The 27,860-nt window shown below is 51.8% G+C and overlaps 1 protein-coding gene across 6 annotated transcripts; it reads left to right on the forward strand.

The window, feature by feature from the left end:
• Positions 1-27,141, forward strand: CCDC136 (coiled-coil domain containing 136). Of its 6 annotated transcripts, XM_053926910.2 has the most exons (19): positions 5-113; positions 845-952; positions 2,470-2,715; positions 2,808-2,882; positions 8,270-8,593; positions 11,197-11,308; positions 11,895-12,063; positions 12,277-12,417; positions 12,754-12,912; positions 13,195-13,365; positions 13,781-13,966; positions 15,605-15,799; positions 16,268-16,495; positions 17,781-18,248; positions 18,382-18,603; positions 19,838-20,107; positions 20,788-21,219; positions 23,057-23,163; positions 26,806-27,136. In XM_053926910.2, the coding sequence occupies exons 1-18, from the start codon at positions 56-58 to the stop codon at positions 23,156-23,158; spliced, it is 3,666 nt and encodes a 1,221-aa protein (XP_053782885.1). In that variant the 5' UTR covers positions 5-55; the 3' UTR covers positions 23,159-23,163; positions 26,806-27,136. The 6 variants fall into 6 exon arrangements, with proteins under 6 accessions (XP_053782887.1, XP_053782888.1, XP_053782885.1 ...); XM_053926909.2 differs by lacking the exon at positions 23,057-23,163; XM_053926908.1 differs by lacking the exon at positions 26,806-27,136 and having other exon boundaries at positions 22,038-23,140.
• Positions 27,142-27,860: the final 719 nt, after the last annotated feature.

Consider the following 27,860-nt stretch of genomic DNA (forward strand, 5'->3'; position numbering starts at 1 on the left):
GGCTCCGCCGCTGCGGCGTCTGCTTCGGGCCACGGCGGCGGCGGAGCGAGCGGCCATGGAGGCGGGTGCCGGGGCCGGCGCGGGCGCGGCGAGCTGGAGCTGCCCCGGCCCAGGTCAGAGCCGCCCCTTCCTCACTCCTCCCGCGCCGCTCCCTCCTTTTCCCCATCTCTCCTCCCTGCGGACCCCCAAGTCCTCCCTCCCTCCGTCCCCCCGCCCCCTGGGCCCGGTTTCCATCTTTCCGAGGTGGGTCTTCCTCCAGCGGCCGCATCCTCTCCTGAGCCCTCTCCATCTCGTCTGTCCAGCTCGGTGGTGCTTCCTGCCCTGGGGGCTCCAGCCCCTGCACCCCTCCGGCCCCCGAAGGCTTTGAGCGTGCGGCGAGGGTGGGGCGGACGTGGTCCAGGGGAAGCCTGGAGGGGAGGGGAGCAGCCCTGGCCTGGACCCTTTCCCACCGCCCCGCCCCCATCACCTGCCTCCCTCCTCGCACCACCTCACCCCTTCTTCCTTCCTGATTCCTGCCCCCTCTCCCATCCTGGTCTCTCTCCCCCTGTCCCCCTTGGACCAACGAGACACACTCTTTCCGCCTGTGCAAGGGAGAGGAGCCTGGAACAGGGGGTGCTGAGGAGGGTGCAGGGCGGGGTCCCTGCAGGCCCTGCAGGCCCAGCTCGAGGGGCAGCTGAGCAGGGGGAGAGTCGCAGTTTTGGGCAGAGTAAGCGGAGCGCTTCCACCAGGATTAAAAACCCCCGAGGCTCCAAAGGGCTAGAAGGCACGTCCCCTGCTCTCCCCTGAGCCCCACCCCCCAGCCACCCCTAGCGTCAGACGGCCCCTCCTCTCTCCCCGCTGGCAGGTCCTACAGTGACCACTTTAGGCCCCTACGAGGTGTCTGAGGGTTGTGAGAGGAAGAAAGGCCAACGCTGGGCGTCCCTGGAGCGCCGGGGGATGCAAGCTATGGAAGGTGAGTTTTCCCAGAAAGCTTCCTCTCTCTGCCCCTTGCCCAATTTCCCTGCCCTCCTCCTCCTCCCTCTGACCCCCAGAACTCTGAGCCAGGACACAGCTCTTTCCCCAGTTCACCTGAGCCCCCTCCACCCCTCCTGAGGGTCAGGCTTTGAGAAAGGTTCTGGGAGGTTCCCTTTGGGGCCCTAATCACCACCTAACCACGCTGTGTGTCCTGCGGGAGCTGCCAGACTGAGGAAGAGGCCTCAGTGGGACAGGGCTTTGAAGCAGCTTTTCAGCAGGGGATTTGTTCTCACTGCCTCCCGACCCAGATCCCAAGCTGTCTCGTGTTTTGAAAAGCAGGGAAGTGAGCATGTGATTATCTTTCTGGTGTCACCACCACCAACTTCATACACAAGCTGTGTGGCTTTGGTTCTCCAGGAGAGCTTCCTGCCTGACAGAGATAGCCTGGGAGGGGGCAGGTGAGAAGGCCAACCTCCCAACACTCGTGTGTCCCCACCACACCCGTGGGACTCTGTGGCTTCTGTCAACAACAGGCCCCAGGATGCTGGTCCGTTTCCCAGGACTACTTGTGAAGTGTCCCCAGACCCCTGTACACACTCAGTGCGGGTAACCCAGCTTTCTCTGGAGGAACTGATGATTCAAGAGACCCCAGATGTAACTTAGGCTGCTGTTATTGGATAAAGTGAGACCAGGGGTTTAGAATTTTAAAACGAAGCAGACGATCACCATCCAGACAAGATTTTTGCTATTTAGAGGAACTGCATTGCAGCAAAGGAGGGGTGCTCACCGGCCAGAGGCTGGGGACCAGCACACCCTAGTTTCTCAATGCATTAAAGGCTTTCTTTCACACACAAGCACATCCTCAGATGTCCCCTGAATAACTGACTGTCTTGTCACCAGGAAAGGAGGGGCCTCGTAACACTCGGGAAGGGGAAAGGAGCCCCCCCCCATGAAAGGGCCCCCATGTTTGATCAGTGAAACATTCAGAATCACTTCACTTAGGTGGTTCCTTGCTATGCCTGCTGACAGGTAATGTCTTTTTATTATGGAAGGGCTAATTTCCCACACACCACCGAGGTAATTTTTTAACTTTACAAAACCTCAAATTGTAACTCGTGCCCTGTTTGGCCTGAGCCATGCCCAGTGTTGAATCCTTTTTCGACTCCTTGACCCACTGCCCAGAGGCCGGGGACTGGGAGGAGCAGGTGCCCTTGTGCAAGCTGCACATGGCCGAGTCAGCACCCGGTGGCTCAGTTGGCCCAAAGGCAGTAACGGGAGGCCCCCAGGGGCAATCCTGGTCCAGAAAGGGCATGGGAGGGCGGTGGGCTACCTCTAAACTTGACCCTCACACCTGAGGACTCATGAGTGCAGGTCCTGCCCAGGGGGTCCTTGGGGGACACCAGGTGGCACTATTATACCATCTCTGCCCTGGGACAGTGAGTTTGAGGGCCTGCCCTCAAAGGGTCCCGGGAAAGGAAGTTGTCTCTGACCCCCTAGGATGGGTGTCTCTCCTAGGAGAAGTATTACTCCCAGCTCTCTATGAGGAGGAAGAAGAGGAGGAAGAAGAGGTGGAAGAAGAGGAGGAGCAAGTGCAGAAAGGTGGCAGTGTGGGCTCCCTGTCACTGGGCAAGCATCGGGGCCTGAGCCTCACGGAGACAGAGCTGGAGGAGCTGAGGGCTCAGGTGTTGCAGCTGGTGGCGGAGCTGGAAGAGACCCGAGAACTGGCAGGGCAGCATGAGGATGACTCCCTGGAGCTGCAGGGTGAGTGTCCGTGGTGGGACAAGGGGGCCTGGGCCTGAAGGCTCTGTGCTCACTGGATCCCAGGCCTGATGCTGGTTCCCTGCTCCCTGCAGGGCTCCTGGAGGATGAGCGGCTGGCCAGCGCCCAGCAGGCAGAGGTGTTCACCAAGCAGATCCAGCAGCTCCAAGGTATTTCCGAGAACTCAGGCTGGAGAGGTGGTGGCTATCTGGGTACTTCTGCCCTGAGGGTGTGGCTGAAGCATAGCGGACAGACATAACCTAATTCAGTACTATCTCCTCTTTTTTCTCTACTGGCATCACCCTTTCTTGTCATTTCTCCATTCTCCTCTTTACCTAAGTTCCTTCCTTTCTGCATCTCTGCTTGGCTCTTCCGTCCTCCCCTTCCCTTTCTTGCCCTCCCAATTCACCCCTTCTCCTTGTGGTTAACTCTCCTTTCTCTCTCCTTCAGCTGCCTCCCTTTATACCTGCACCTCTTTTCCTTGGTTCTCCTGGTCAGTGCCAGGGGTAGGTGATCAGCATTGAATTCCAAAGTAGATTGTTTTTTCCTGGCCCTCCAAGGGCACCAGGGGAAGAGCAGTGAGCCAATGAGATGTGACTGGAGGGGACTGTATGCATCTTTTAAGTGAAGCAGATGAGAACGCTTCTTTTTTTCCCTAGGACAGAGCTGTGGCCCCCAAATCCCTTTCTTCTAACGCCCACATTCCCTTTGTCTCTGGGAAGCAGCAAGGCAGGTGTCCCACATCGCATTGCGCCACCAACGAAAGAGGCAGCTTTTTGTTACTTCTGGGCTTCCGGAAGGGTTAGGGGAGCTGTCCTAGAAAACAGCAGGGGCTCTCTCAGGAGAAGGGAGATCAAGCAAAAGGAAAGTATAAATGGAGAAAAAAGGAAGGCCAGGAAACAGCCCTGGAGAGGAAAAAGCAAAGGTGGAGGAGGGGGAGGGAAAGAGAAAGGAAAGAGGATGGAAGCAAAGGGAGATGCAGGAGAAGTAGACAGTTCAGGAGGGGAGGGCAGGGGACAGAAATGGGGGAAAGGGGTTGCACAGGGCAGAGTTTGAGCATTGGTCTCCGATCATCTAGATTCCTGGGCCCAGCTCTGCCACCTAACACGCTTTGTGCTCTTGGGCAAGTCACTTTTATCTTTCTGAAACTTGGTTCCTTATCTATAAAATGGGGCTAATTTATCTGTGTATGAACCACGTATGGAGTGCCTGTATACTTGGAGGGACGGCTGTGAACAGGACAGACCAGATCCCCGCCCTGGCGAAGAGTGCGTTCGAATAGGGAGAGGCAGAACGCAAACGGCACAAGGTCAGGCGGCAGTACCTGCTATGAAGACAATATAACAATATGACAGAGAGAGATGGGGTGAGATGGGAGTTTATTTTTCATAGGGTAGTTAGAAAAGTCCTCTTGAGAAGATGACATTTGAACTAAGACCTGAATAATGAGAAAGATCTAAGGGAAGAGCACAGAAGGCAGAAGGAATAACACCCGCAAAAGGCCAGGGGCAAGAATGAACTTCACTGTGTTTGAAGGACAGAACAAAGGCTGTGGTGGCTGAAGCGAAGTGCTTGTGAAGGACCCTGGTAAGAGAGAGTTCTGAGGCAGGGGCCAGATTACAAAGGGCCTTGTAGGCCAGTTGAGAGATTTGGCTTTTATCCTAAAAAAGTGGGAAGGGCTAAACCAGAGCAGGGGTGATATGATCTATTTTACATTTTTATATTTTTTAAAGATTTTATTTATTTATTTTTAGAGAGAAGGGAAGGGAGGGAGAAAGAGAGGGAGAGAAACATCAGTTTGTGGTTGCCTCTTATGTGGCCCCCAACTGGGGACCTGGCCCACAACCCAGGCATGTGTCCTAAGTGGAAATCGAACCTGCAACCCTTTGCTTCATAGGCCCGCACTGAGTCCACTGAGCTACACCAGCCAGGGCTACTCTACATTTTTAAAAGGAGCACTTTGGCCACTGTGTGGAAATTGGTTGGAGGGAACAGAGTCTAAACAGTGAGTCTGGTCAGCAAGTTATTGCAGTAGTCCAGTCGAGAGGCGGTGGTTGCTTGGATTAGAATGGTGATTCACTGGAGCTGATTCACAGTAGATTCTGAAGGTCAAGCCTTCAGGACTCTGATGAAGTGGATGGGGGATAAGAGAGCCATGAAAGACGGCTGACTTCAACTGGCTGGATGGTGGTATCATTTATTGGGATGGGAAGACTTGGGAGCTAGGGAAAGCATTTAAGACATGTTTTCTACATGTTGAGTTTGAAATGGCTAATGAGATCCAAGTAAATATGTTAAGTTGGATATATGGATTTAGAACCAGGGGAGAAATGGGAGATAAAATCTGGGAGTCATTAACATAGACATGACATTTGAATCTATGGGAGAGCACCACGAAATCCCATGGAGATGGGGAAGAATAGTAGAAGGGGTCCAGACCCAGAGTTACTCCAGTATTTAAAGGTCCAGTATGGAAGGAGAAATGAACAAAAAGTGAGGTAGAAGGAACTACTGAAGCCTTTCATGCCCTGGAAGCCAAAGGCAGAAAGTACTTCAAGGAGGTAACAGTCAACTGTGTCAAAAGCTGCTTAGTCAAGTGAGATGGCCATTTGCTTTTGCAAGATGGAGGGCTCTGAGATATTTCAGAGAAGACAGAAGTCTGGCTGGATCGGGATGAAGAGGAAAAGGGCGGGCAGTGGAGAAGGTGAGTGCGGGGAAGGCCAGCGGTCATGTTTGAAGAGGCAGAGAAATAAGGGAATGGGAAATAAAGTCAAGGGAGAGTTTTGGTTTTGGTTTTGGGTTTTGGGTTTGATGTTTTTGTAGTTGTTTGTTTGTTTGTTTGTTTTTGACGTAGGACACACTAGGTCATGTTTTTATGATGACGGAAACGATCCAGTACGGTATAAAAAGGTGTTTGCTTGGATAAGAGACATTCTTCCTTTCAAATAAGAAGGAAGTCAGAATCTAAGTAGAGAGGCAGGCAGGCAACTACGTGGGAAAACAAAGTTCTAGAGCAATTTCTACCCGGTGGGGTTGTTTCTAGCATTAGGTCTCATCCAAGCGGGTAAGGGGGTAGGGGAGAGTGGCTGTAAGTCTGTCTGGCGAAGGAGCCCAAATCCCCAACCCCCCTCCCCCAAGAATAAACAGATCGACCTTGCGCACGCGCGCTGCCCGTTTCCGCCGATAGGGGGCGCGCGCGGCCTCAGAGGTAGCTGGTGTTGAGAGGCCGTTCCGGCCACCACAGCCCCTCCGGGGCCGGGACCGGCCGGTGGAGGAAGGCCCCCCCAGGGAGACCACTTAAGGGGGGCCGACAAGATGGAGGTCATAACTAGTAAGTGACAACTGACTTTTCTGAACTGCAGCCCTATTCCCGGATCCTTGGCCTCTCCCAGTAGGGCCCAGCGCCACTGTCAACCGGCGCCAGCTCTTTGGAACCCAGCTCCGACCCTTCCAACTCCCAGCCAGGGACCAACCCACCCAGCTTCTGGATAAGCCCCTCCCTCCGGCCTGCAAGCCCCGCCCCTCAGGCCACTGCTGGTCCTGCCCTTTGTGTTCCTAATGAAGAGCTTACTTAGGTGAAGGGAGACAGTCCTCCGTTCCTGAAGGACTTGAGCACATCACTTCTTAGGGTTACACCCCAGAGCAGAGCGTAAGGGAGATTTGAAACCAAACAACACGGGCACAGTAGGGAAGTGGAGGTTGGCCAGCCCCCACAGAAGCCCACCCTTTATCTTCATGGCCAGTTGACATGTGTGTCTCCCCCACTGGACTCCGAGCTCCAAGAGCCAGACCACCTCTGTGCTGTTCAGTAGCGGGTACAGCAAGGACTTTGTTCCTGTCAAATTGGAAGGAAGTCGGAGAAGTTCAGTGGAGAGATGCTTGCGTTTGGCACAGAGATGATGATCCATTAACACTCGAATAGACCAAGAAGAGGAGGCAGCTGGGACCATTCTAGAGAAGGAAAGGCTGGCAAAAGATGTGCCTGGAGCTGCACAAGGGAGCTTGGGAGAAGAGGGTGGGACACCTTCCCCCCTGCCTCTGAGATACCGTGACCACTCAGCATGTGTATCAGCAGTATGTGCCAAATTTTTCTTCTCATAGTACTCAGTAAAAGCTTGTTCAGTTAGATGGCCCCCTGCCTCATTTATGCGTGCGTACAGCAAGTATTTATCAAGCCGCATTGTGTCAGTTACTGTGACAAATCCCGGAGCTATAATCAGCAAAACAGACATGTTCCCTGCCTTCATGAAGCTTGTAGCCAAGTAAGTGAGACCAAGGTTTTACACACACATGCTGCAAAACTACAAGGTGGTTTTCACACAGATCTTTCCACACCTTTATTTATCTCTTTGTATAATTGTGTTACATAGTGTACACATAAATTTTTTTGCAAAAATAAGATAATACAATATATTTTATAGCTAATTTTTCTCTCTGGTTAGTATATTATGGAAACCTTTTCATGTCTTCTCTATAAACCTGCCATTTTCTTTTTCTTTTTTAAAGATTTTATTTATTTATTTTTTAGAGAGGGGAAGGGAGGGAGAGACACATCAATGTGTGGTTGCCTCCCTCACACCCTGCACTGGGGACCCAGCTGCAATCCAGGCATGTGCCCTAGATGGGGAACCAAACCTGCGACCTCCCAATTCACAGGCCGGCACCCACCCACTGAACCACACCAGCCAGGGCAACCTGCCATTTTCTTTTAAATCGCTGCTGATATGCTATTTAACCATCATCAATTTAAACAATCCCGTGTCAATGAGCATGTAGGTTATTTTCCCATGTTCGGATATCATGTGATGAACCTATGTGTGAATTGCAGCTGTGAAATCCAAATATGCGTAGCGTTAGGGCCAGTACTTACGCAGGCAGCTCATGGGAGCGCCGAGGCTGTCATTTCTAAGCTCCCAGACTGAATAGATGAGAATAATCTGTATAAACTTTTTAGCCAGGGAATTTTGTTTTTAATTTTTTTTTAATTTATTTAATTTTAGAGGGGAAGGGAGGGAGGAGAGGGAAGAGAAGGAGGGAGGGAGGGAAATCAATGTGTGGTTGCCTCTCCTACTGGGGACCTGCCCCACAACCCAGGCATGTGCCCTGACTGGGAATTAACTCAGAGACCCTTTGGTTTGCAGGCCGGCACTCAACCCACTGAGCCACACCAGCCAGGGCTAGTCAGGGAATTTTTGAAAAGATTCAGAGCATCAGTAAAATACTGCACATTAATTTTGGCGTTTACCTGTTAGGTGATTCCTTAGAAGCACTAATAGTACTTTTTGTTTTCAGTAACCTAGATTGTTGCTTTTGGTACTAAGCTTCAAAATCTACTTTTCTACTACTTTACTACATAGATTCACTCTCTATTCCCTTCTTAGATACTGTGTTTTCTTTATTCCATGCCAGATGAAGCTCTGCTTCTCTGATGCGCTACAGACTATGTTGCCAGGAGTTTCCAGATAAGAAATGAAGTGTGCCTTTACCTTTGTGCCTCTAGAACACGTAAGATTAATTAACTTGTCCTCTTGACTGTCCCACCCTTTGTGTTTTGCAGGCGAGCTGAGGTCTCTACGGGAGGAGATTTCCCTGTTAGAGCGTGAGAAAGAAAGTGAACTTAAGGAAATGGAACGGGAGTTGCATTTGGCCCAGGCGGAGATCCTGAATCTGCGACAAGCCGCGGAGGATTCTGTGACTGAGCACGAGAGTGACATAGCATCCCTGCAGGAGGACCTCTGCCGGATGCAGAATGAACTTGATGACATGGACCGCATTCGGGGAGAGTATGAGATGGAGATCACCTCCCTCCGTGCAGAAATGGAAATGAAGAGCTCTGACCCATCCAATAGTTATAGTCTCTCAGATTTCTCTGAGTTGCAAGGTATGAGAGTGCAAGCCCTCCTCCTGGTCTGTCAGTAGAGTCAAGCAGAGGGAGATAGTGTACAAGAAGATGGCAGAAGGTGGTCCTAGATCATGAGCTGGGAACCTCTAGAAAAAAACCTCCAGGTTGAAATCAACACTGTAAGGGAGAAAAACTTACCCAAGGTCACATAACCAGTCCTTCGTGGTGTAAGAAGTAGCACCATGGAGATGTGCCCTGAGAATTCGTTCTCAGAGAGCTGCCAGGCGTTTGTTGGCTTGACTCTGCTGAAGTCCTTCCTGGGAAAGACAGTTCTGGGATGCGAGTCCAGGGGCCTGTCACCTTGGGGGACTCGTCCTGCTGCCCTGGCGTCATGGCGCTTTGCCTGGGTTGCTTTCTGGGGGGGTCTTCCAGTCCTGCTCCCAGGCCCCAAGATGCTAATTTTTAGGCTCCTTTAGCTCTCCCCAAAGTTGAGGCTTTAGGGGGCAACAAATCACAGGACAGCTGGAGAGGAAGGAAGGTTATTTCTGTAATACATGAGGCAGTCCAATGCTCAGAGCTCAGAGGCTCTCCGTGAGTCTCCCCGCGAGTTGCTAGGATCCATGACATCAGAGAGTCTGCCTTTATTCTGAGGCTAGATTGATGATCTGGGTATAATGGGAGGCCTTGTATTAGGCCAGGTCAAGTAGAGGCAAATCAACAAGGAATCAAAGAAGCGCAAGGTTTCCCAGCTGTAACAAGCCGCTCAGAAAGCCTTTGGACTGTCGATGTGAGGAGAGCGTGGCCCGCCCAGTGGGAAGGCTTGGGCTGGACTTACATAGACCTCAGCTCGACATCTCAGCTCCACTGATCAGCAGAATGAACTCAGGCTCATTATTATCTCTCTGAACCTCAGTTTCCATATGTGTAAAAATTGCTTAATAAAGCTTTACAGCTAGATGAGATCCTGATACAGGAAAAGGACCGTAGGGACAATGTGGAGGAATAGGGATAAAGCGTAGAGTTGAGTTAATAGTCATGCACCAGCCGGGTTCCTCAGTCAGGACGCATGTGAGGGCTCTCACAGTACGGAAACTAGGTGAGGGCTCTTGCAGGGAATTCTGCACTCTTTGCAACTTTTCTGTAAATCTAAGACTATTCTAAAATTAAAAGGTTATTTAAAAAGAAAAGGAAACCTTACGGGGCTATTTGGGGAATTCAATGACATGCCTAGCTTGTCGAAAGCACTCACACTGACTGACTCCAGGGCTGAAACCATCAAGTCTGATGTTTAGCATGTGGTTGGTTTTCTGAAAGATTAGTTTCCTCCCTTCCTTCTATGGTAATCTGCACTATTCCAAGGGCTTCTGATTGGGATAAAAATTAAAAGTGAACTTCAGGATGTCAAAGCTGACAAGTAGGCCTTGTGTTCTAATTAGAGCAAGTAAGTGATCTTTCAGTACCACTAGAATTCTAAGAGAAATAATGTTTTTCCTTCTAATTTTTTAAAGACTTTTATTTATTCATTTTTAGACAGAGGGGAAGGGAGGGAGGAAGGGAGGGAGAAAGAGAGGGAGAGAAACATCAATGTGTGGTTGCCTCTTGAGCACATTCAACTTGGGACCTGGCCTGCAACCCAGGCGTGTGCCCTGACTAGGAATCGAACCAGTGACCCTTTGATTCACGGGCTGGTGCTCAGTCCACTGAGCCACACCAACCAGGGCTAAGATAAATAATTCTTAATCATGAAGAAACAGTACAGATAAGGGTGTTTTTATTATCACAGCATTAAAAAGTGTTGGGCCCTGGTTGGGTGGCTTAGTTAGTTGGAGCATTGTCCATGCACCAAAGGTTATGGGTTTGATCCCCAGTCAGGGCGGGTATGGGAGGCAACCAGCTGATGTTCTCTCTCTCTCTCTCTCTCTCTCTCTCTCTCTCTCTCCCTCTCTCCTTCCTCCCCTTCCTTCTCCCTCTCTCCCTCCTTCTCTCTAACATCAAAAAACATATCCTTGGGTGAGGGTTAAAAAATACACACACACCTGGTACTTAGGCTGGGCATTTCAGCTAGATCTCTGCAGATGCTGGAGGGTGATGCGTGGGTCTGGTTGAGATGGGCCCTTCTGTCAACGGATGAAAAATCGTCAGAATTCTCGACCACATGCAGGCCAATGTATTTGGCGTGGTGATAAGGGAAATTAAAGGACCTTCACGATGCCTGGGTTGTCTCCAAAAGACCAGGACTGACCGTGTGACACCTGGCAGTTCATATTTCTCAGCATTTTGTACTAAACATATAATAGGAAGGTAATCAAACAGTTCAACGGAAACTTTAAATACAGTAAACCAAACAAACCATGACAAGCTCCTAAAATGCCAAGATTCTGTGGGGGTTTGAAGATGGCCGCACAGGGCGAATCTTCTGGGAGGATGCAAAGGGCAGCCTCTTGAAAGACAGCAAAGACTCGTTGTGGTGTGGAACTTTCTGGGCCCTGTCTTCTAAGCCTCTGTGTGTAGACTCTCTTCTGCCTCTAGAAAAAGAGGAGTTATGCAGCCTTTAGCTCTCCGATTTCTAGGCAGGGAAATTGGGCTCTGGTCATCAGCGCTTCCTTCCTCGGACCTCCTCTCTCTCATCCTGTCCTCTGCAGAAGAACTGCAGCAACTGCGGGAACGCTACCGCTTCCTGAATGAGGAGTACCGGGCCCTGCAGGAGAGCAACAGCAGCCTCACGGGGCAGCTTGCAGATCTGGAGAGTGAGAGGTACGGCCAGGAGGCCCTGTAGTGGGGCTCTGTAGCACCGGGCTGTTCCCCAACTAGAACTGGTAAAGGCAGATGCCAGGCTAATGAGCAGCCCCCTTCTCCCGGGGACCCGGTCCTTCCCATGGTGTCTGAAGGCCATGCATACTGCCTGGAAGCAGGCGTGGGGATTCAACCCAGTTGTCCAGGTCTAGAGTTGAGTGAGTTCAAAAGCTTAGTTTTCTTCCATTCTAAGCCTTCAAGTCTGGTTTGCTCTGCCCTAGAGTAACTCAGAAGTGATTCCTTTATTGTCCACATGGACTTTTTCCAGTCCAGTGGCCTCCAGATTGGAGCCAGCTTGACACCCAGCCCAGCCTCAAGCCCGACTGGACTAGCACTCTTAAAATCTCCAAGGGCCAAACAGAGCTTTGCCTGTTTGGGGACTTTGTACCATTCTAAGTGTGTTTATTTGTGAGAGAAGTCACAATAAAGGGCTCCTTACCGTTTTTTTCTTTTTGCCTGAAATGAAGGCATCAGGACCAAGCACACTTGGCAGGTGATGCTAGGCCGAGCTCTCTCCCAAACATGGCTCTGGGGTTCTGGATTACAGGACACGAAGAGCAACAGAAAAGTGGCTGGAGTCCCAAGCTATACGGAGTATGGTATCAACAGAGTCTCAGACTGTAGATACGGATTTCCTAGAGTCTGATTCGGAAACCCAGTTGTTGCGACAGCAGCTGCTGGGAGCGGAAGAGCAGATGTTTGACATGCAGAACAAGGTAGGCGAAGGCAGGCCCTTTCCATTGTCTTTTTTTACCCTCTCCTGGACTGTGCGGGAAACATCTCCTTAGACACAGGACCAGGGCACTATGGCAGGAGATAGTACTCTGGGGTCTTGCTTGTTTCCCTCATGTAAATGTTCGTCCAAGCCTGTTCTTGGAGTGCATGTGGTACTTGTAGTAAGTCATCTTCCTGTTTCGTTTCCCACACAGTGTAAGGAAATGTGTTGTGAGTTGCAAGAACTAAGGCATCATCGCCAGGCCAGCGAGGAGGAGCAGAGGCGGCTGCAGAGGGAGCTCAAGTGCGCACAGAATGAGGTGCTTCGGTTTCAGACTTCCCACCATGCCACCCAGGTAAACACTGATGGGAAGGGAGTTTGGGGAGGGCAGAAGGGCCTCCGTGGAGTCACCACTTCCTGGGAGGATGAACGCAGAGTAAGGCTGTGCTCTGCTGACCCTTGCCCTGTAAGCAGGGGGACAGGCTACCGAAGACCAATTGGAGAAGTCACATAGCGTTGCATTCTAGAAATGGTAGTCATTATTGAGTGTCTGCTTCAGAGAAGAAACCAGGCCAGAGACTTGTGGGAGCTCGTCAAGATGTCTGCATCTGGAAAAGAACCCAGCTGGGTCTAGAGAGGGGTCTGCCATTTCTTGAGAGTAACGGTTCTACCCACACCCTCCCCACCACAGAACGAGGAGCTGAAGAACAGACTCTGTACCCTGCAGCAAAAGTATGATGCTAGCCAGGATGAGCAGACTGAGCTCTTGAAGGTGCAGCTCCAACTTCAGGCTGAGCTCCGGCAGCTCAAAGTCATGAAGTCCACGGTCATAGAAAGCCAAAGTGAGAAGGTAACAGCACCCAGAGGTGAGGGGCAACTTAGGTGCTACGAGGTTTGGGGAAGGTGGTTAAGAGTAGAAAGTTAAAATAACCCAGCCGCCCGCCACCTGTGCAGCACCACGGGTGAAGAACACCAGCCGCCCTCCAGTACCGTGTTCAATGAGGGGACAACCAGTGTGTGTAGGGCAGGGAGAAGTCAACTCTTAGGCCATCTGTGTCTGAGAGTGACTCAGGCAGAAGAGTGAGGGGGTTGAGGATCCCAGGAGGACTGCCCGAAGCCCCCTCCACCGTAGGAGTTACTGTGCCGGCTCCATAAGCTGCAGCTCCAGTATCAGAACGTCACGTGTGATAAGGATAAGCTGCTGGACGAGCAGCAGCAACTGCAGGAGGACCTGCGGTACCACAAGGCAGAGGTGCAGCGCCTCAAGGACATCGCGGACTGCTTCCAAGAGAGCAGTGAGAAGGTAAAAGAGGCTTCAGGTGAGGGAGCAGGGGGCAAGGCCGAGCTGCTGTGTGAGGACCGGTACGCAGGAGTGGGGATGGTAGGAGGCCTGCAGAGGAGCTGCTGGTGCGGGCAATGGAGAGTTGCCTAGTAGAAAGGTGATCTCAGGGAGTCATGATGCTCTCAGCATCTGATTTTAAATCAGAAAATCAGCCTGTAAAAAGGAAGTCCTTTCCTTTCTCCACTCCCCAACATGGAAGCCCCAGTAGGTCTCTGTGTAGAGCCTGGTAGGGACTCGTCCATCTCAGGGAGCCCTCAGTGGGATGAAACTGGGACTGGAAAGGTCAGGGCAGGACCCCCTTAGTCACGGCCTGAGAGGAGAGAGTGCAGCCCCTAGGGTTCCTGGGATGATGGCGGGCCTGCCTCCCCTGCCCCAGAACGCAGAGATGCAGGCTGAGCTTCAGGACATGAAGCAGCTGTACCAGATGAGCAAGGATGAGCTGGAGCGGCAGAAGCACATGTATGATCAGCTGGAGGAGGACTTCCTGCTCTGCCAGCAGGAGCTGCAGCAGCTCAAGACGACCCAGCCCATCCCAGAGGACGAGGGAAAGTGTGGTAATAAGGTAACTGTAATTAAGAGAGCTGAGACCTCCTGGGCACTTCCTCTGGAGAAAGGAGGTAAGGGCAAAAGAGGAAGTCATTCATCTATTCAAGGGGCTTGATGGGGTCTGGTCCAATCACAGCAAGGCAGGAAATAGAGTCAGAGTCCCATGCTGTTAACTTTAAAGCAGTTTGCCTTGACCTTGACCTGAGCCACAGCTTAGTAGGATCAGTACATCTGGATCCAGTCTGAACACCCCATGGAAGGCTTGCACGTAATTCCATGTGTAATGATACCTTGCCATTTTCATGGAGAACGTGCACAGGCCCCTGTGTATAACTTCGATTGTTAGAACTAGAGAGAGAAGGTCTGATTTTCTAGGGCAGGTTGCAGGTGCTTGTCGGATGGCATGGTCTTGTGCCCAGAACATGGACGTGGATTGGGTACTAGAAGGACCTAGGCTCTTGTAGGATTCACTTGGTGACTCTAGAGTAGTTAAGTCCTCTACGCTTCATTTTTACCTGCTTTAAATGGAGGAGAATACTGCTCTTACCCCCACTGTCTTTCAGTTAGAAATCCGGGTAGCAATGAATGAAGCCTTCCTTACTCCTGCTCTCTTCGTTTCTCGTGGTGTGTAAAGTGCAGGTCGTTGTCAGGTAGCCAGTCTGCGCACTTCCGGGGTTGCTGGTAGGAGATGGAAAGGTGCTGAAGCATGATAGAGAGCAGGCCCAAGGTGCTCCAAAAATCGAGGAACAAGTCACATTCTGCCAGAACACTCAGTAGCTCCTGCCACAGCCGGCAGCAGGCTGTGTCCCCAGGGAAAGGCCTCCGGGAGAGACAGAACTGGGGAGGTCACTTGGGCCACCCCAGCAGTCCACCTGCCTTTCTGCACACAGGCTCACATTTCCCTCTTCCCCCATCCCCACTAAACTTAGGGGTCAGGGGCTCTGGGCCTTGCTCTCCCCCCTCTCCTAGTGGACGAGGTACAGTATGCAGCACACAGAGCGAGTGTTCTCACGGGTCATAACACAGCACCGAGATTAGTCTGGTGGTAGAAGATTTAGATTTTTGGAATCATGGCATGATTTAGTCTTCTTAACCCAAATTTAGCAATAGCACCTGTTTTTCTGAAGAGTTTAAAAGATGATTACGAAAAAAAAAAAGGAAAAAAATTCGGGTGAAATTAAATCCTTATTGGTAAGGAGCATACTTAGAAATAAAAAGAAATTGAGGATAATGAGAGTAACAGGAAGTAGAAATCCCAGGGTGAGAAAATGGTGGGGGCAAAATGGGGACAACTATAATTGAACAACAACAGAAAATAAAATAAAATAAAAAAGAAAGAAAATGATATATACCAAAGGAAAAGGCCAGAGGAAAGGGAGGCAGGGAAATGAAAAGGGAGGGGCGTTGAGGACACTCCCACTCAAGATGCTCTCAGAGGAGACTAATAGAAGAAATTCAGAGCGCAGTCACACAGCCATCCCAGGCATACATACCCAGCATCTCAGCCTGTGCGAGCACAGCGTGACGCAGGTACAGGGAGGGTGGCCTTGGTAAGTCGCAAGAGACAGGAGGGCACAGAAGTCCTCTGCCAGCCACACGGGCAGAGGACTGCCTTAGGGAGTAACCGTCTCTCCGTGCCCCGCCCCACCCACAGTGTGATGCGCTGCTCTCCAGACTGACAGAGTTGCAGGAAAAGTACCGGGCCAGCCAGAAGGAGATGGGGCAGCTGCAGATGGAGCAGTACGAGCTTTTGGAGGATCAGAGAAGGTTGCAGGAGGAGCAGGGCCTGCTGCAAGAAGAGATGCACAGGCTCACGGTCCCGCTGCCCAAATCTGGTCTCCTCCAGAAGGTAACCGTGGCCAGCGAATGGCTGCGAACCGCAGAGAAATGGCTGTGAGAAGCTTCCCAGGTGTGACTGTACTTGGGAAAAAGAAAAGGAAGGGTGGAGATAGAGATTTTTCTTTTCTTAACCAACCACTCCTTCCTTTCTCACCAGTCTCAAACCACAAAATTTAATATAGCTGATTAGGGTTTTACTTCTTAAAATACATTTGATGCTCTGGAATCTGCCCAGCATTTTATATTTAGGTATTTAGTGCATCTGGAGAAAATATACTTGAAAGCACTTTGTAAACTACAAAATGCATCCTAATGTACGGGCTCAGTACTGCTCTATGAGCAGACCTCCACGGCCCCAGACGGGCTGTGCAGAGCTAACCCAGAGATTCCTAAGGGGAGGGTCCCCAGCAGGAAGGAGGCCGAGGGCTTTCGTGTGACCACCACAGTTCCTGCCCCTTCCTTCCACCCTGCCTCACAGAGTCAGGAGCTCCTTATAAAGCTGCAAGACCTGTGTGAACTCCAGCTGCTCTACCAAGGCATGCAGGAGGAGCAGAAACAGCTGATACAGCATCAAGAACGTGTAGTGGTGGAACAACTAGAGCTGCATAAAGAGCTGCATCTCTTCAAAGAGTCTCATTTCCAGGAAGTGCTGGACAATCCAGAAGGTTCCAAGTCGCTTAAGTCCTCAAACTGTGGTCAAGACAAGGTAACCATAGTGAGAGGCAGGGAGACGGTTCCGGGCACAGCAGGGAAAGGGGCTGCACAGAAGGGTCGGGGACCGGAAGGCCTGTTCAGCCGGGAGTAAGGATGAGCTTGTGTCCCTGACCCACCCCAGCCACGAGCGCTTAGAGCCCGGATGACCCGGAAGTCTGCACCCCTGAGAATTTGTCTCAATCCTTTCAACATCTCACGTTCCAGACGTGTATCATTTTAGTGTTTGTTTGGATTGCTTGGGACCGACTCTGAAAGTATCATCCTTTTCCCGGGAGCTGGGTGATCATTGAGAAGTACACTTTTCAATGATAAAATCTATAACCTTTCAGTGTCCTGCATGAGCCCAATATGAGGCCGTTCGTTTCCAAGGGAAGAGTTCCTAGCAGGTGGGTCTTTTGGAATGGACCCCACTGTCTTCATTGCAACGTTGAGAAGAATAACAGCCAGGGCAGGGGGGTTCGACACCAGCAAGGGGTCATGTCTCGGAGGCCTCACTAGTGCAGATTTCCATGTAAGTCTTTCAGGTTTGGGCGTGAATTTGGCCCAAGGTCTCAGTGGAGCAAGGAAGTGCAGGCAGACTGTTTCGATTTAGGCAAAATCAATTCATTCAGATATGGGCCTGGACAGGGGAGTTCAGGGAATAGCAGCAGTCTGAACTGCGAGAGTTGGTCGGATTCCAGGGGCAGCGGATTTCAGCCTGGATGACCAGAGACCCAGAACCAGGTATAAAATATTTCCTTAACTCATCAGATCTCATCCTGGGCATCAACAGCCAAGAAGCCAGGCCCAGATTCAGAATTGGCACAGGAGGTACAGGGACTCATAGTGAGACTTTGCTTCCAATTCCCCATCTTCTGAGGGAGGAATTCTTTGTATGCTCACATTCGAGGCCAAGGCTGATTTTAGAACTGGGGGAAGGGGAAGGGACTTAATCAAAGGTCAGGATAATGGGTACACCTGACAGAAGAGGGTAGGGTAGGGAGCCAGAGTGCTCTCAAGACCCACTCAGTACCGCTCCAAGGAGAGAGGGATGTACCCAAGTGCAGAGATGGGAGCTCGGAAACATGGAGTACCTGCTTTGGGGAGATTTTCCTCAATGAGCAAGAAACTGACCCATGCCAGTTACCTGTAGGCTAAGTTGCTGACCTAGGCTAGCTCGAGACCAGAATGAAGGTGAGCGGTTCTCTCGAGTGTGCTCTCAGACGTCTGCACAGGAGGGGTGCAGCTAGGACTGCAGCGTTCGAGTAACGATACTGTCTCCCACCCACCCCCGGCAGTCCAAGAGGATCGTCGCCCAGATACAGGCTCTGCAGGACCTGTACGAGGCCAGCTGGACGGAGCAGGAGCTACTGCAGCAGGAGCAGGGGAGGCTCCTAGAGGAGCGGAAGAAGCTGCAGGCTGACTTGCAGCTCTGCCTGGAAGAAATGCAGTTGCTCCAAGCCCAGTCCCCGTCTATAAAAATGAGCCTCGAGTCCTACAAGAGGAGTTATCGTAGCAGCAGTGATGGCAATGAGAGCTATCACAAGAGTTACGGGAGCACCCAGGCCAGTGAAGAGAGCTTTCTCAAGAGCTATGAGAGTAATAGCAGCAGTTCCACTGAAACCTATATGAAGAGTTACCGCAGCAGCAGCAGCAGCAGCATCGTTGTTGATACGGGCTTTGACAGCGGCAGTAGCTCGGACACCTATTATAAGAGTTACGTCAGCAGCACTGAGGACGAACCTGCTGAGCCTGAAGATCTAGAGGTAAAAGTAGCCAGGTGACATGTCAGACAGGGAAAGAAGGCTCTTGTCTTATTAAGGAAGGGCCTAGCAAAGAGAGTGGGGCGGAGGGCAGGTGCTTCCCTGGGTGCCATCACTCCTCCCCCACCCTCCACAGCGCTTTGAGGACGTGGTGGCCAAGGTTCTGGTCAAGCTGCAGGGAGTGCAGGCCTTGTACCAAATCAGCCAGGAGGAGCACGACCTGCTGCAGGAGCGGATGAGGACGCTCCTGGACCAGCAGAAGGAGCTGAAGGAAGAGCTGGATGCCTGCGAAAGGGAATTCAAGGAGTGCATGGAGGGCCTTGAGAAGCCTGTTACCTCCCAAAATGACAAGAATGAGGTAACTGCCATCAGGGAGGCAGGGTCTCTTGTAGGAGTCCCTAGAGCTGTTGCAGAGAGGCTGAGTGAGGAGAGAGGGACAGGAGCTCACTGCCTGCCCTGCACAACCGCCCCTTTCCTGGCCAGACGGGCAGTGCGGACGGAGTCTCAGGAGGCGGGGCAGTCCGCTGCCTCACTGATGGGCATTTCTCAGGTGCCCGCTGTGCTGGGATTTCCTGGTCTTCAAGACTCTGAATAATTTCATTTTTCCCCTTTGCCACTTGTGTTCTCTTTCGCTCTGTGCCCTAGAGCACTTCTGTAGGGTTATATTTTTTCACCTGCCAATTTTCTTTAGTTATTTTATGTGTATTTGTCTTGTCGCTTCGACCAGATTGTAAGCTCCTCAAGGACAGGCCCCAGCTCCTCTTGGATCTGCCATAATGCCAAGAACAGTGTTCTGCACCCACCAGCGGTGGGACAGAAGGCATTGGCTCTGACCAAGAGCAGTCCCCAGTCCAGTGGGGGACCCTGTGTATGTGTGGGAGAGGTTCAGAGAGCGTTAGACACGTGGGCCTAGGTTGCTTAATGTTGGTACCTGCCAAGGAGACCCTGATGTGCTGCCAGAGGTCAGGAAAGACAGACCCGGGGTTAAGGAGCAGGGTCGGGACTTGCCTCCGTTCCCAGGGTGAGGTGAGGTGCCCAGGTCCACTCTCAGGAGTGTTTGGCACAGTTCCTGAGGTGATTGCACCTAGCAGAGAAACAGTTTGGGAGAACTAGGAGTTCGCATCAAAAACCGTGATAGAATAAAGCCCAGCATTCGGAAGGGGTGGCTCTACAGTTATTCTCCACACAGGTCACAGTAAAAATATAACCCGAATCATCCTTTTTTGGTCATGTTAGATCTAAATCATCCAGTGCCTCGGGTGAGGAAGGAGCTCTTCGTAAAACTGCCTTAGAGGCTCATTCCCCATGGTTTCATGGGGATTTGTTTGTTTGTTTGTTTGGGTTTTTTTTTTTTTAAGTAACTTGCCTGTTGTCATTCATTTAATAAGTGGTGAGGCTGAGATTTGAACCCAGGCAGCCTGGTTCGAGAGTCCACACTCTCAATCACTATGTTCTGCTGCCAACTCCAGGTCCCTCATGTTTTCTTTATTGTCTGCTTGCCCCTGGGGTCTAGCTGGGAATTTTCTGAGGCAGGGACCCCAGGCAGACCGCATAGGCCAGGCTGTGGGTAACTGGCCCTCCACTGCCCACAGGTCAGAGAGCTGCAGACCAAGCTGCGGGAGCTGCAGCTGCAGTACCAGGCCAGCATGGATGAGCAGGGGCGACTTTTGGCAGAGCAGGAGCAGTTGGAGGGGCAGCTGCAGTGCTGCCAGGAGGAGCTTCGCCAGCTCAAAGAGAAGCAGTCCTCCATTACCAAGGGAAATAATGCCCATAAGAACACCAACAAGAATGCCAATGGGGTAAAAAAAAAGGTGTCCAAGCCAAGACTGGAGGGTTCTGAGACCAACTGTGAGACCAGGCAGGTGAGTAGTAACCTCTGTAGCCAGGAAGGTAGATGAGGTCCTGGGAAGCAAAATCATCTCTACCACCATCTGACCAGGTGAGGTATTTATAGAGAAGCTTCTGGGGTCTCTAGGGTGTCCAGAGTGGTCCCGTCTTGGTAGCAATTTGGTGTACTCCGTTTTCCTGGGAAGGCAAGGGGAAGGTAGAGTACAGACCACGTGTCTGTGGAGTTACAGCCCCAAAGGCCCACAGCTGCTAGGCCAGACGACCACTTTGGCGAACCCAGCCCAGTTTTCTGGGGCCCCCATTCTTCCTGGGTCATGTGCTCAAGAGAAGGACCGAATGAATGAAAAGAGAGAAACTTATCCAAAGTAGTTGTGTACACACAAAAGAGGACCCAGTGAAACAGGAGTCACTGTGCAGGGGTAGGAAGAGCAGGAGAGGTGCAGAGCTCAAGAATCTAGCTCTGACAGCTGTCTGGAATGGTTAATGGCCAGATAAAGGGATCGCTCCAGAGAGTCTGGGTGTGACCACCCTCCACGCTGTGTGCAGGGAGAGCGACAGTCCCAGACCACAGTGCTGCCCAGGCGCCATGATGAGACGGGAAGCGGAGTGTTCTTGAGGTAGTTCAGCATTGTGTTGAGGGGAGACAGCTTCGAAGGTAACAGCATCCCCCATCCTGCCCCACCTCCGCCCACAGAGTCTGGAGGTGGTGCTGTACTACAGGGCCGGCGACACAGAGGCAGATGATCCACCAAAGGAGGAGAAAGAGGAAACAGAGGAGGAAAAGAGGGAGGAAATTGAACAGAAACCAAAGGAGGAGAAAGAGGAAATGGAGGAGGAAAAGAGGGAGGAAATTGAACAGGAACCAACGGAGGAGGAAATTGAACAGGAACCAACGGAGGAGGAAAAGAGGGAGGAAATTGAACAGGAACCAAAGGAGGAGTCCGGGAATGAAGTCGTTTCTGAGCCCCCAGATCTCCCAGAAATGAAGCCCACAGAAGATGAGGACGAGGGATTCGAAGAGTCCCAAGACCAGGGGGGAAAGGAAGAAGACAACCAAGACAAAGAGGACGACTCTTGCCCTGAAGTTTCAGAGGAAAACCCCCTCAAAATTTCTGAGAGCAAAAAGGTAATTGCAGCCAAAGGCTGGATCAAGCGGGAGGTGGGCCCTTGGGCTCACGAGGTGCCCCAGCATTCAGGGTGACTGGCCCTAGGATGGACGTCCGCAGGAGTGGAGGCCAGGGATCTCTGAGGCGGCCCGCTCGGGGAAAGCAGAGCTGGGGACAGAATTGGGGAGAGCGGTCTCTCTGTGGGAGATGGCAGGCTCACCCCAATCTGCCGTGGAACTGCAGCACAAAGACCCCCTTTGCTGGGTGGTCATTGGAGTCCTGCCCCCTTTCATTTACATGGTGGCACTTGTCACTTAATGTCAGGAGGGTGTCCTCCTGCTTGAGTGCGAGAGTGCGCACAAAGGACGCCAATGGCATGAGGCCTTCAGCCTCGGCAGTCACTCTGTCCTCTGCCCACGGCGCCCTGTAAAGTGTGACTTTGTTGCTGTTAGGGGTGGGCGGAGGGCCGGTGTCACCCATGGGGCTCCGTATGTTACAAGACATGAGAGTGAGGGCCTGGAGTAATCAGAAGCGATAGGATGTTTCAGTCTGTACAGCGGGCCATTGGCCAGTCCAGGGAGACCAGCCAGAACCCCAACTAACCCTTTACTTGCTGGATCTTGAGAGGTTGAGGTGGAAGTATCCTGGGTCATTTACCAACAAAAATACAAAAGTGTTTCTGTATTTTAACAACCAGAACATGGACACAGGTACGTACCAGCCAAATTCCTGCCGCGGTTGAGGTTAACTGGTGGCTCCGCTTCCCTGAGGAGTTTGAGTACTTCCTGACTGAGTCCTTAGTTTACAGTCCAGGTTCTTTCTGTCCCTCTAAACACAGGGGAAGAAAATAAGTCTCTTGTGGGGGGATGTCGCAGTCAACTTGAAGGCTGTCGTACTTCCTGGCAGTTCGGTCGGCAGCCGCGACCAAGGATGCAGCGTGCAGTCCTCGTGCGCCCGGGGCAGACCATCACCTAGGATGTGAAGTGGGAGAGCCACAGCCTCTTCCCCAGTGTTGTGTTTCTTTGAATTCCTGGTATTCCGCTATGTGCTAGCTCAGAGCCTCAGAGATTACCTGGACTTGGGTGCCATCTTTCTAAATGCCGGACCTGATTTGTCCAAAGTCAAGCATGTCGCTTGTGCCTGCAGAGGGAGGTGACCCTTGGCCCGGTGGGTCCTGTATCTTCTGCAGGCAGCTCTACTGGCAGGTGTTACCTCCGGCAAACTCTCTCTCTGGGAGACTGCTGCAGGCAAAGGGCTGGCCCTTCTCCATTGTCGGCTTGTTTGACGTGCATTTTGTCTTAAACCCCGGCGTTACACTCCTGGGGGATCGTAAAGACCAGAGCCCAGAACATTTAGAGACTTAGTGGGAAGCAGCCAGAACAGGCACGACAAAGGGACAGGTGGCCTGGCAAGAGATGGGCTGTCCCCAGGGTGACAGCATACACATACATCCTCCTCATCCGGAGAGCCCAGCTTCACTCGTCGAAGCTTCACTTTAACAGAGTTTCCTACAGGAAGGGCCTGGGTGCAGATCGCCCCTGCTTGCCAAGACACGGGAGGGGTGTGACACCCCGAAAAGCTGGCCCCACCGCCTGATTTAGACCTAAGCTGCTGCTAAGCCCATTCCGGTTCGCATCCTCTGGAGGCTCCCAGTGGGAAGAACCAGGCCCAGGTAGCAGGGACAAAGCCCTGCCGCTCTCGCTGCCCAGTTTAACCTCTCAATGTCTCTCTCTCTCTCTCTCTTCCCTTTGTTTTCCCATCTTCGTTATCTGTTGGATTCATGTGTTTATGTCTTTTTGTGCCACCTTTCATCCCCTGGTCTCTCCTCGTGCTTCTTTCTCATTTGATGTGTTGCAGCCATCCCCTGCCCCCAGTCCCCCCATCTTCTCCTTGCCTCTCGTAGGCCTGGTGGTCATATCGGCTTTGCTCTGGTGCTGGTGGGCTGAGACATCGTCCTAACGCAGGTACTGGTATTGGGTCTTCTGTGGAGGGATCGAGGGAGGTTGCAGGTGGCCCTTGCCTCCCCTCTTTCTCTTTCCTCTCAGCTGCTTGCTTCTCGCTTTTGCCATTTTGTAACAGGCAATCCTGGGGTCTGAGTGTTCGCTCTGGCTTTTCCTTGGGCTACAGCAAAGCCCGTGACATCTTGGAGCATGTCTCCATAACACGGAGGCAGTTGGAATGCTTACTGTTGGCGTGGTTTGAGTTTCTGTCTTGTGGCTGGGAAAAAATGGGATGATCCCAGCACTGTTGCTGCTGCCCAACCCCTTCTGGTGGGCTGGTGTCTGCCTGCGAGGCTGGCCTGGGGGCTCTTACTCAGTCCCCAAGCCAAGCTCTCAGTGTGGTAACTGACCAGGATGGCAGACTCAGGAACCACCGCCTCCCCTGTTGGGTGAGAGAGGGGCCTGGAGAGCTTTGGCTGCCCCAGGCCTGTGTGTGTGTGTGTGTGTGTGTGGCCGCAACTCATCCTTGAATCTTGGGGACAATGGAAGTGAAACCCCTCCCATATTATGTATTTTCTACTGAGAAGTGCTCTGATTTGGGGCTCTGATCTCCAGAAAAATCAGAATAAGAATGTCAGGAAGTACTTTCTAGTTCTCTGTTTATCCCTTTTGGGGGCCAGGTTCTATTGTAATTGGCTTCCCGAGCTAGGCTTTCTGGAGAGAATGTAATATTGGTGAAAAGTTTCCACCACCCAAAGATACAAATGTCCTCAGGGAGTGAAGGCTGGCATTTTCTGGGTACCTTCCAGTTGGCCGGTCCGTGGAATCTGGTCCGTCAGCAGGGTACCAAGTTCAGGAGGCACAGCGTGGTCTTAGGGCCCGAGGTAGAACCCTAGGGTTCCACCTGCCTTCCAGAACCCATGCACTCTTCTCTCAGCCTCTTATGGCTCCTTTCTCATGCTCTCCCTGCCACTGCCACTCCCCCACCCCCCTCCTCACATGGAGCGTGGAGCGTGGTTGGAGCGTGGTTGGCCTAATGGGCACGTTCCGAGTGGCAGCTGAAGCATTTGCTGGTAGCTGTTATCACTATTTTCTTTTCTCTCCTTCCTCCACTCTCCCTCATTTTGGGGTGTTCTCCTTACGCCCCATGGACAGTCTTCAACTCCTTTAATGACAGGTCTCTCCCTGTACCTTTCCTCCTCTGCACATTTCTGTGTCCCTGTGGGTGAGGCCCAGAGCATTCAGCCATAACCTTTCTCCAGCTCAGGTGCAGCCAGGCCCAAGCAGAGTGAGAGGAAGGAGCTCCCGGGGAAGGGTCCTCCTAGGGGAGCTTGTCATGCCCAGAGCCTGGCTGTACCCCAACATGCAGCTCCCCAGCCAGGAGCGGAGGCAGTGAAGGCGAAACTGGCGGACAGAGTTGTCAGAGAGCTCGGTTGAGTCTGTCTCTGCTTCTTGTAGCTTAGTTCCAAGGGGCAAAGTGCATAATCTGAATGTTCATTTCTCCAAATGTAAGCAAAGGGTTATAAAATCTCCAGCTGCCTTGTTGGGACCAGATGAGTGTGTGTATATAAAAGTACTTTACAAATGATAAAACACCACATAAAGAAGCACGCACTTACAAAACGTGTCCTCTGCGCCACGACTGTTCTAGTCGCCTCACCCATAACAGCAACGTAAATCTCCCAGCCGCCCTGCGGGGTGGCTGTTGTTGCCTTCGTTTGACGTGTGATAGAGCTGAGGCGCAGAGAGGTTAACTAATACAGCCAGGGAATGTGCGTCAGATTCTAAGCACTTAACTTTAGCAAGAGGTAAAATTTCAGTCCTGCTTTCCCGTATCATCTCATCCTGAGCAATTCTCCTTGGCTGCTCCTGGGTGATTAGGAAGACGCCATACTCCTCTTGATAGCTAATAGCACCTCATTAACTTACACCACGTGTGGCTCATAAAACCCCTTGCACGGCCCATGTGCTGAGTGACCCCTCCCCGTTCTCTACCTGCAGTTGAGTTTTTGGATCCAAGACAGAATCTTCATGCATCCCTACTAGAGATAAACCATTGATCTAGCCTGTGAGGTGTGTTTAACCTTGACCCTGGTTTCAAAATGTTCCCATTCCCTCCCAGCTTCAGTCGCCCTCGGGGCTGACACCCTCATCTCCTCATCCGGGTTACCGGTGAGGGCCCAGCCGCCCCAGTGCCGTCTCTGCAGGCTCTTGGCCAGCTCATTGGTCACTTAACAGACGGTCATACGACAAACTGTGCTGTCGTCCCACTCACTTCCTCATACTCTCTCCGAGGATGTCATGGAAAAACCTCGTCAAACACCTTAAGTCCAAAACATGATTTTCTTGATCTGTGAATTTATTTTATTTTTTGTTTTTTAATGTATTGGGGGTGACATTGGTTAATAAAGTTACACAGGTTTCAGGGGTACAGTTCTATGACCCATCACCTGCTGATATGTGAATTTCGTAACCCAGCCTGACATGACTTACCCCTCCCTTGTGGTGCCCAAACCAGCCCTTTAAACTCAGCTGGTCTGGGCTCTTGCCCCTGCCTGGTCTGAAGGGCGCCAGGCCACATTTATGGGCTTCAGCTCCTTCCTCCTTTAAGAACATCAGACTGACATTCTCAGCAATGCACGTTAGGGTATGAGCATCTGAGCATGTAAATATTTTCTTACATAAATTATATACCCGCCTCCAACATTGTTTTGCTTCCCATTTCATATGTTCTTTTTAGCAACTTTACAAGTGTGGGAGATTTTCTTTGCTCTTTATAGTTGGCTTAAAATCCTGTTTTTAGATCCATTTATCTCTAAATAAATGCATTCTTGGCAGTAATGGGCTATAGTCGCCCTTCTCTAAAAATGTCTTTCTGTTACACTGTAGCTTACGACTTATAACCCAAATTCTGTGTTTCAAGTAATGAATACAGTAAAAAAAAAAAAAAAAAAAAAAAAAGTAATAAAAGCAGGAACTGTTTCCCCGAGTAGGTATTTTCTTATCCAAGGTTTCCTGTTCCCTAAATGATGCCTATTGTCCCACAAATCAGCAGGGCTTGCTAAGGTCAGCAGGGTCGGGCAGCCTCCGCACACTCTCAGGAAGTTGTCAGCACTCCCAGGAACTGGGGGAGTCTAGTGACGCTGGCATGTGCCTCCCAGGGCCAGCAACCGGGTTCCTTGAATTTCTTTGAGCCAGCGTTGTCCACAAAGGGTCGGGGCCGCCTGCACGCCATAGGGCACTTTCTTCACTCCCCCCTCCATCTCAGCATCCTCTTGACTCTGGGCTGCTTGCTTCTCCACGAAACTAGTGAGGTGCCGCTGCCTTTCCTAAAGGCCTGCTTTTACCCTCATACTTTTGCCACAGTATCCAATCCTTTCTCATTGCCACCATTCGGTAGTCTGAGGTCTGGCTCCTGAGAGTGCTTCTATGCACAGGAACCGGTGTTCTCACTCACGGGGGCACACGCACAGGTGTGGCCTCAGGTGGTACACGTAGGATGGTTCCAGGACTTCAGAGCGCACTGTCTCCAGCGTTTACCCAGGAGGTAAGAGGGAGTGGACCCTGGTGGTCCTGAGGTGTCTCCAGCACCAGCAGGCAGGGGGTCTGTGGCTAGGGCAGGGTTCGGAGGCCTGAGCACTCACCATTTGTCTTTGGTCCCCACAGAACATATTTGGGATGTGGAAGCCTGTGGTGTTCTTGGCTCTTGCAGCTGTGGCTCTGTATGTATTACCCAACATGCGACAGCAGGAGACAGAGTTCTGCCTCCTGGAGTGATGGCAGACCTGGGCCAGCCGAGGGGGCGGATCCCAGGGGCCACTGCCCTCAGCTTTGGGCATGACACACTGTGCCAGAGCCCCGCCCACCCATGTGTCTCATGTGTCCCTGTCTTCTTAGCCTCGGCCACCCAGGCTGGAGAGGCTCAGAGGGAGCTGCTGGCTCCCTTCTCCTGTGTTGTATAAGAGCCTGGGTTCCTTGTAATTAAATGTCAGCCTGACTACACGAGACTTCGTGTCTTTCGTTTGTTAAATACTTCACAACACAACCAGAACAGAGCGGTTTCCCTTAAACCAGGCCCTTCACATAAGGGTCTGACTCCTGAATATAATTTGTCCCCAACAGGTAACATCAGAAAGGAAGCTGGCTCCTGTGCCGGCAGCCACATCACAGATGGGTTGGTCTGTGCATATGCACGCCGTCACGAGGGCATGTGGGCACCGAGAACGGGAATGACCTGGGTACCTTGCACGAGGGGGCCCAGTAACCTGCCCGCAGTTTCTGTGCCCACACCTGTGTCCTCGAGAAGGAGTCCCTGGGGTCTGCGAGTGAGCCTGCGGGGCTTAGTCCTATAGCTTCTGAGGGGACTCGCTCTTGGTGATAACTTTATCAATCGCTCAGCATCCTGGCAGTAAGCAGGTTGCACACTCAAAAGCTTTAACTGAAGAGTTTGCTGAAGGGCAGAGTTGGAGAACCAACAAGGAATTAGCGAAGTCCCCGGGCACCAGCAATAGTGGAGAGGGGCTGCCATTCCAGGCCTGTACAGGGGCCCCAGACACACATGGAGGCCACAGGGGGATGCGGCCCTTGTCAGAGCCACAAATGAAGTGGGGAAATTAATGTACTCCCCCGCCCCGCCCCCCAGGTTCCTCCTGGTACCTCTCACAGGCCCTTTGAAGATAGCACTGATTTAGGGTGACCCGCAGATGAGTGACATCGGCATC

The sequence above is a fragment of the Desmodus rotundus genome, chromosome 6 (genome assembly GCF_022682495.2).
Source record: "Desmodus rotundus isolate HL8 chromosome 6, HLdesRot8A.1, whole genome shotgun sequence".
Classification (NCBI taxonomy): domain Eukaryota; kingdom Metazoa; phylum Chordata; class Mammalia; order Chiroptera; family Phyllostomidae; genus Desmodus; species Desmodus rotundus.

Bases quoted from the DNA above. Each gene is read 5' to 3' on its own strand.
- CCDC136 (XM_053926908.1), top strand. From the start codon at position 56: ATGGAGGCGGGTGCCGGGGCCGGCGCGGGCGCGGCGAGCTGGAGCTGC. The intron at 12,913-13,194 runs GTAACAGCACCC...CCTCCACCGTAG, and splicing joins TAGAAAGCCAAAGTGAGAAG to GAGTTACTGTGCCGGCTCCA. The intron at 15,800-16,267 runs GTAACCGTGGCC...CCTGCCTCACAG, and splicing joins AATCTGGTCTCCTCCAGAAG to AGTCAGGAGCTCCTTATAAA.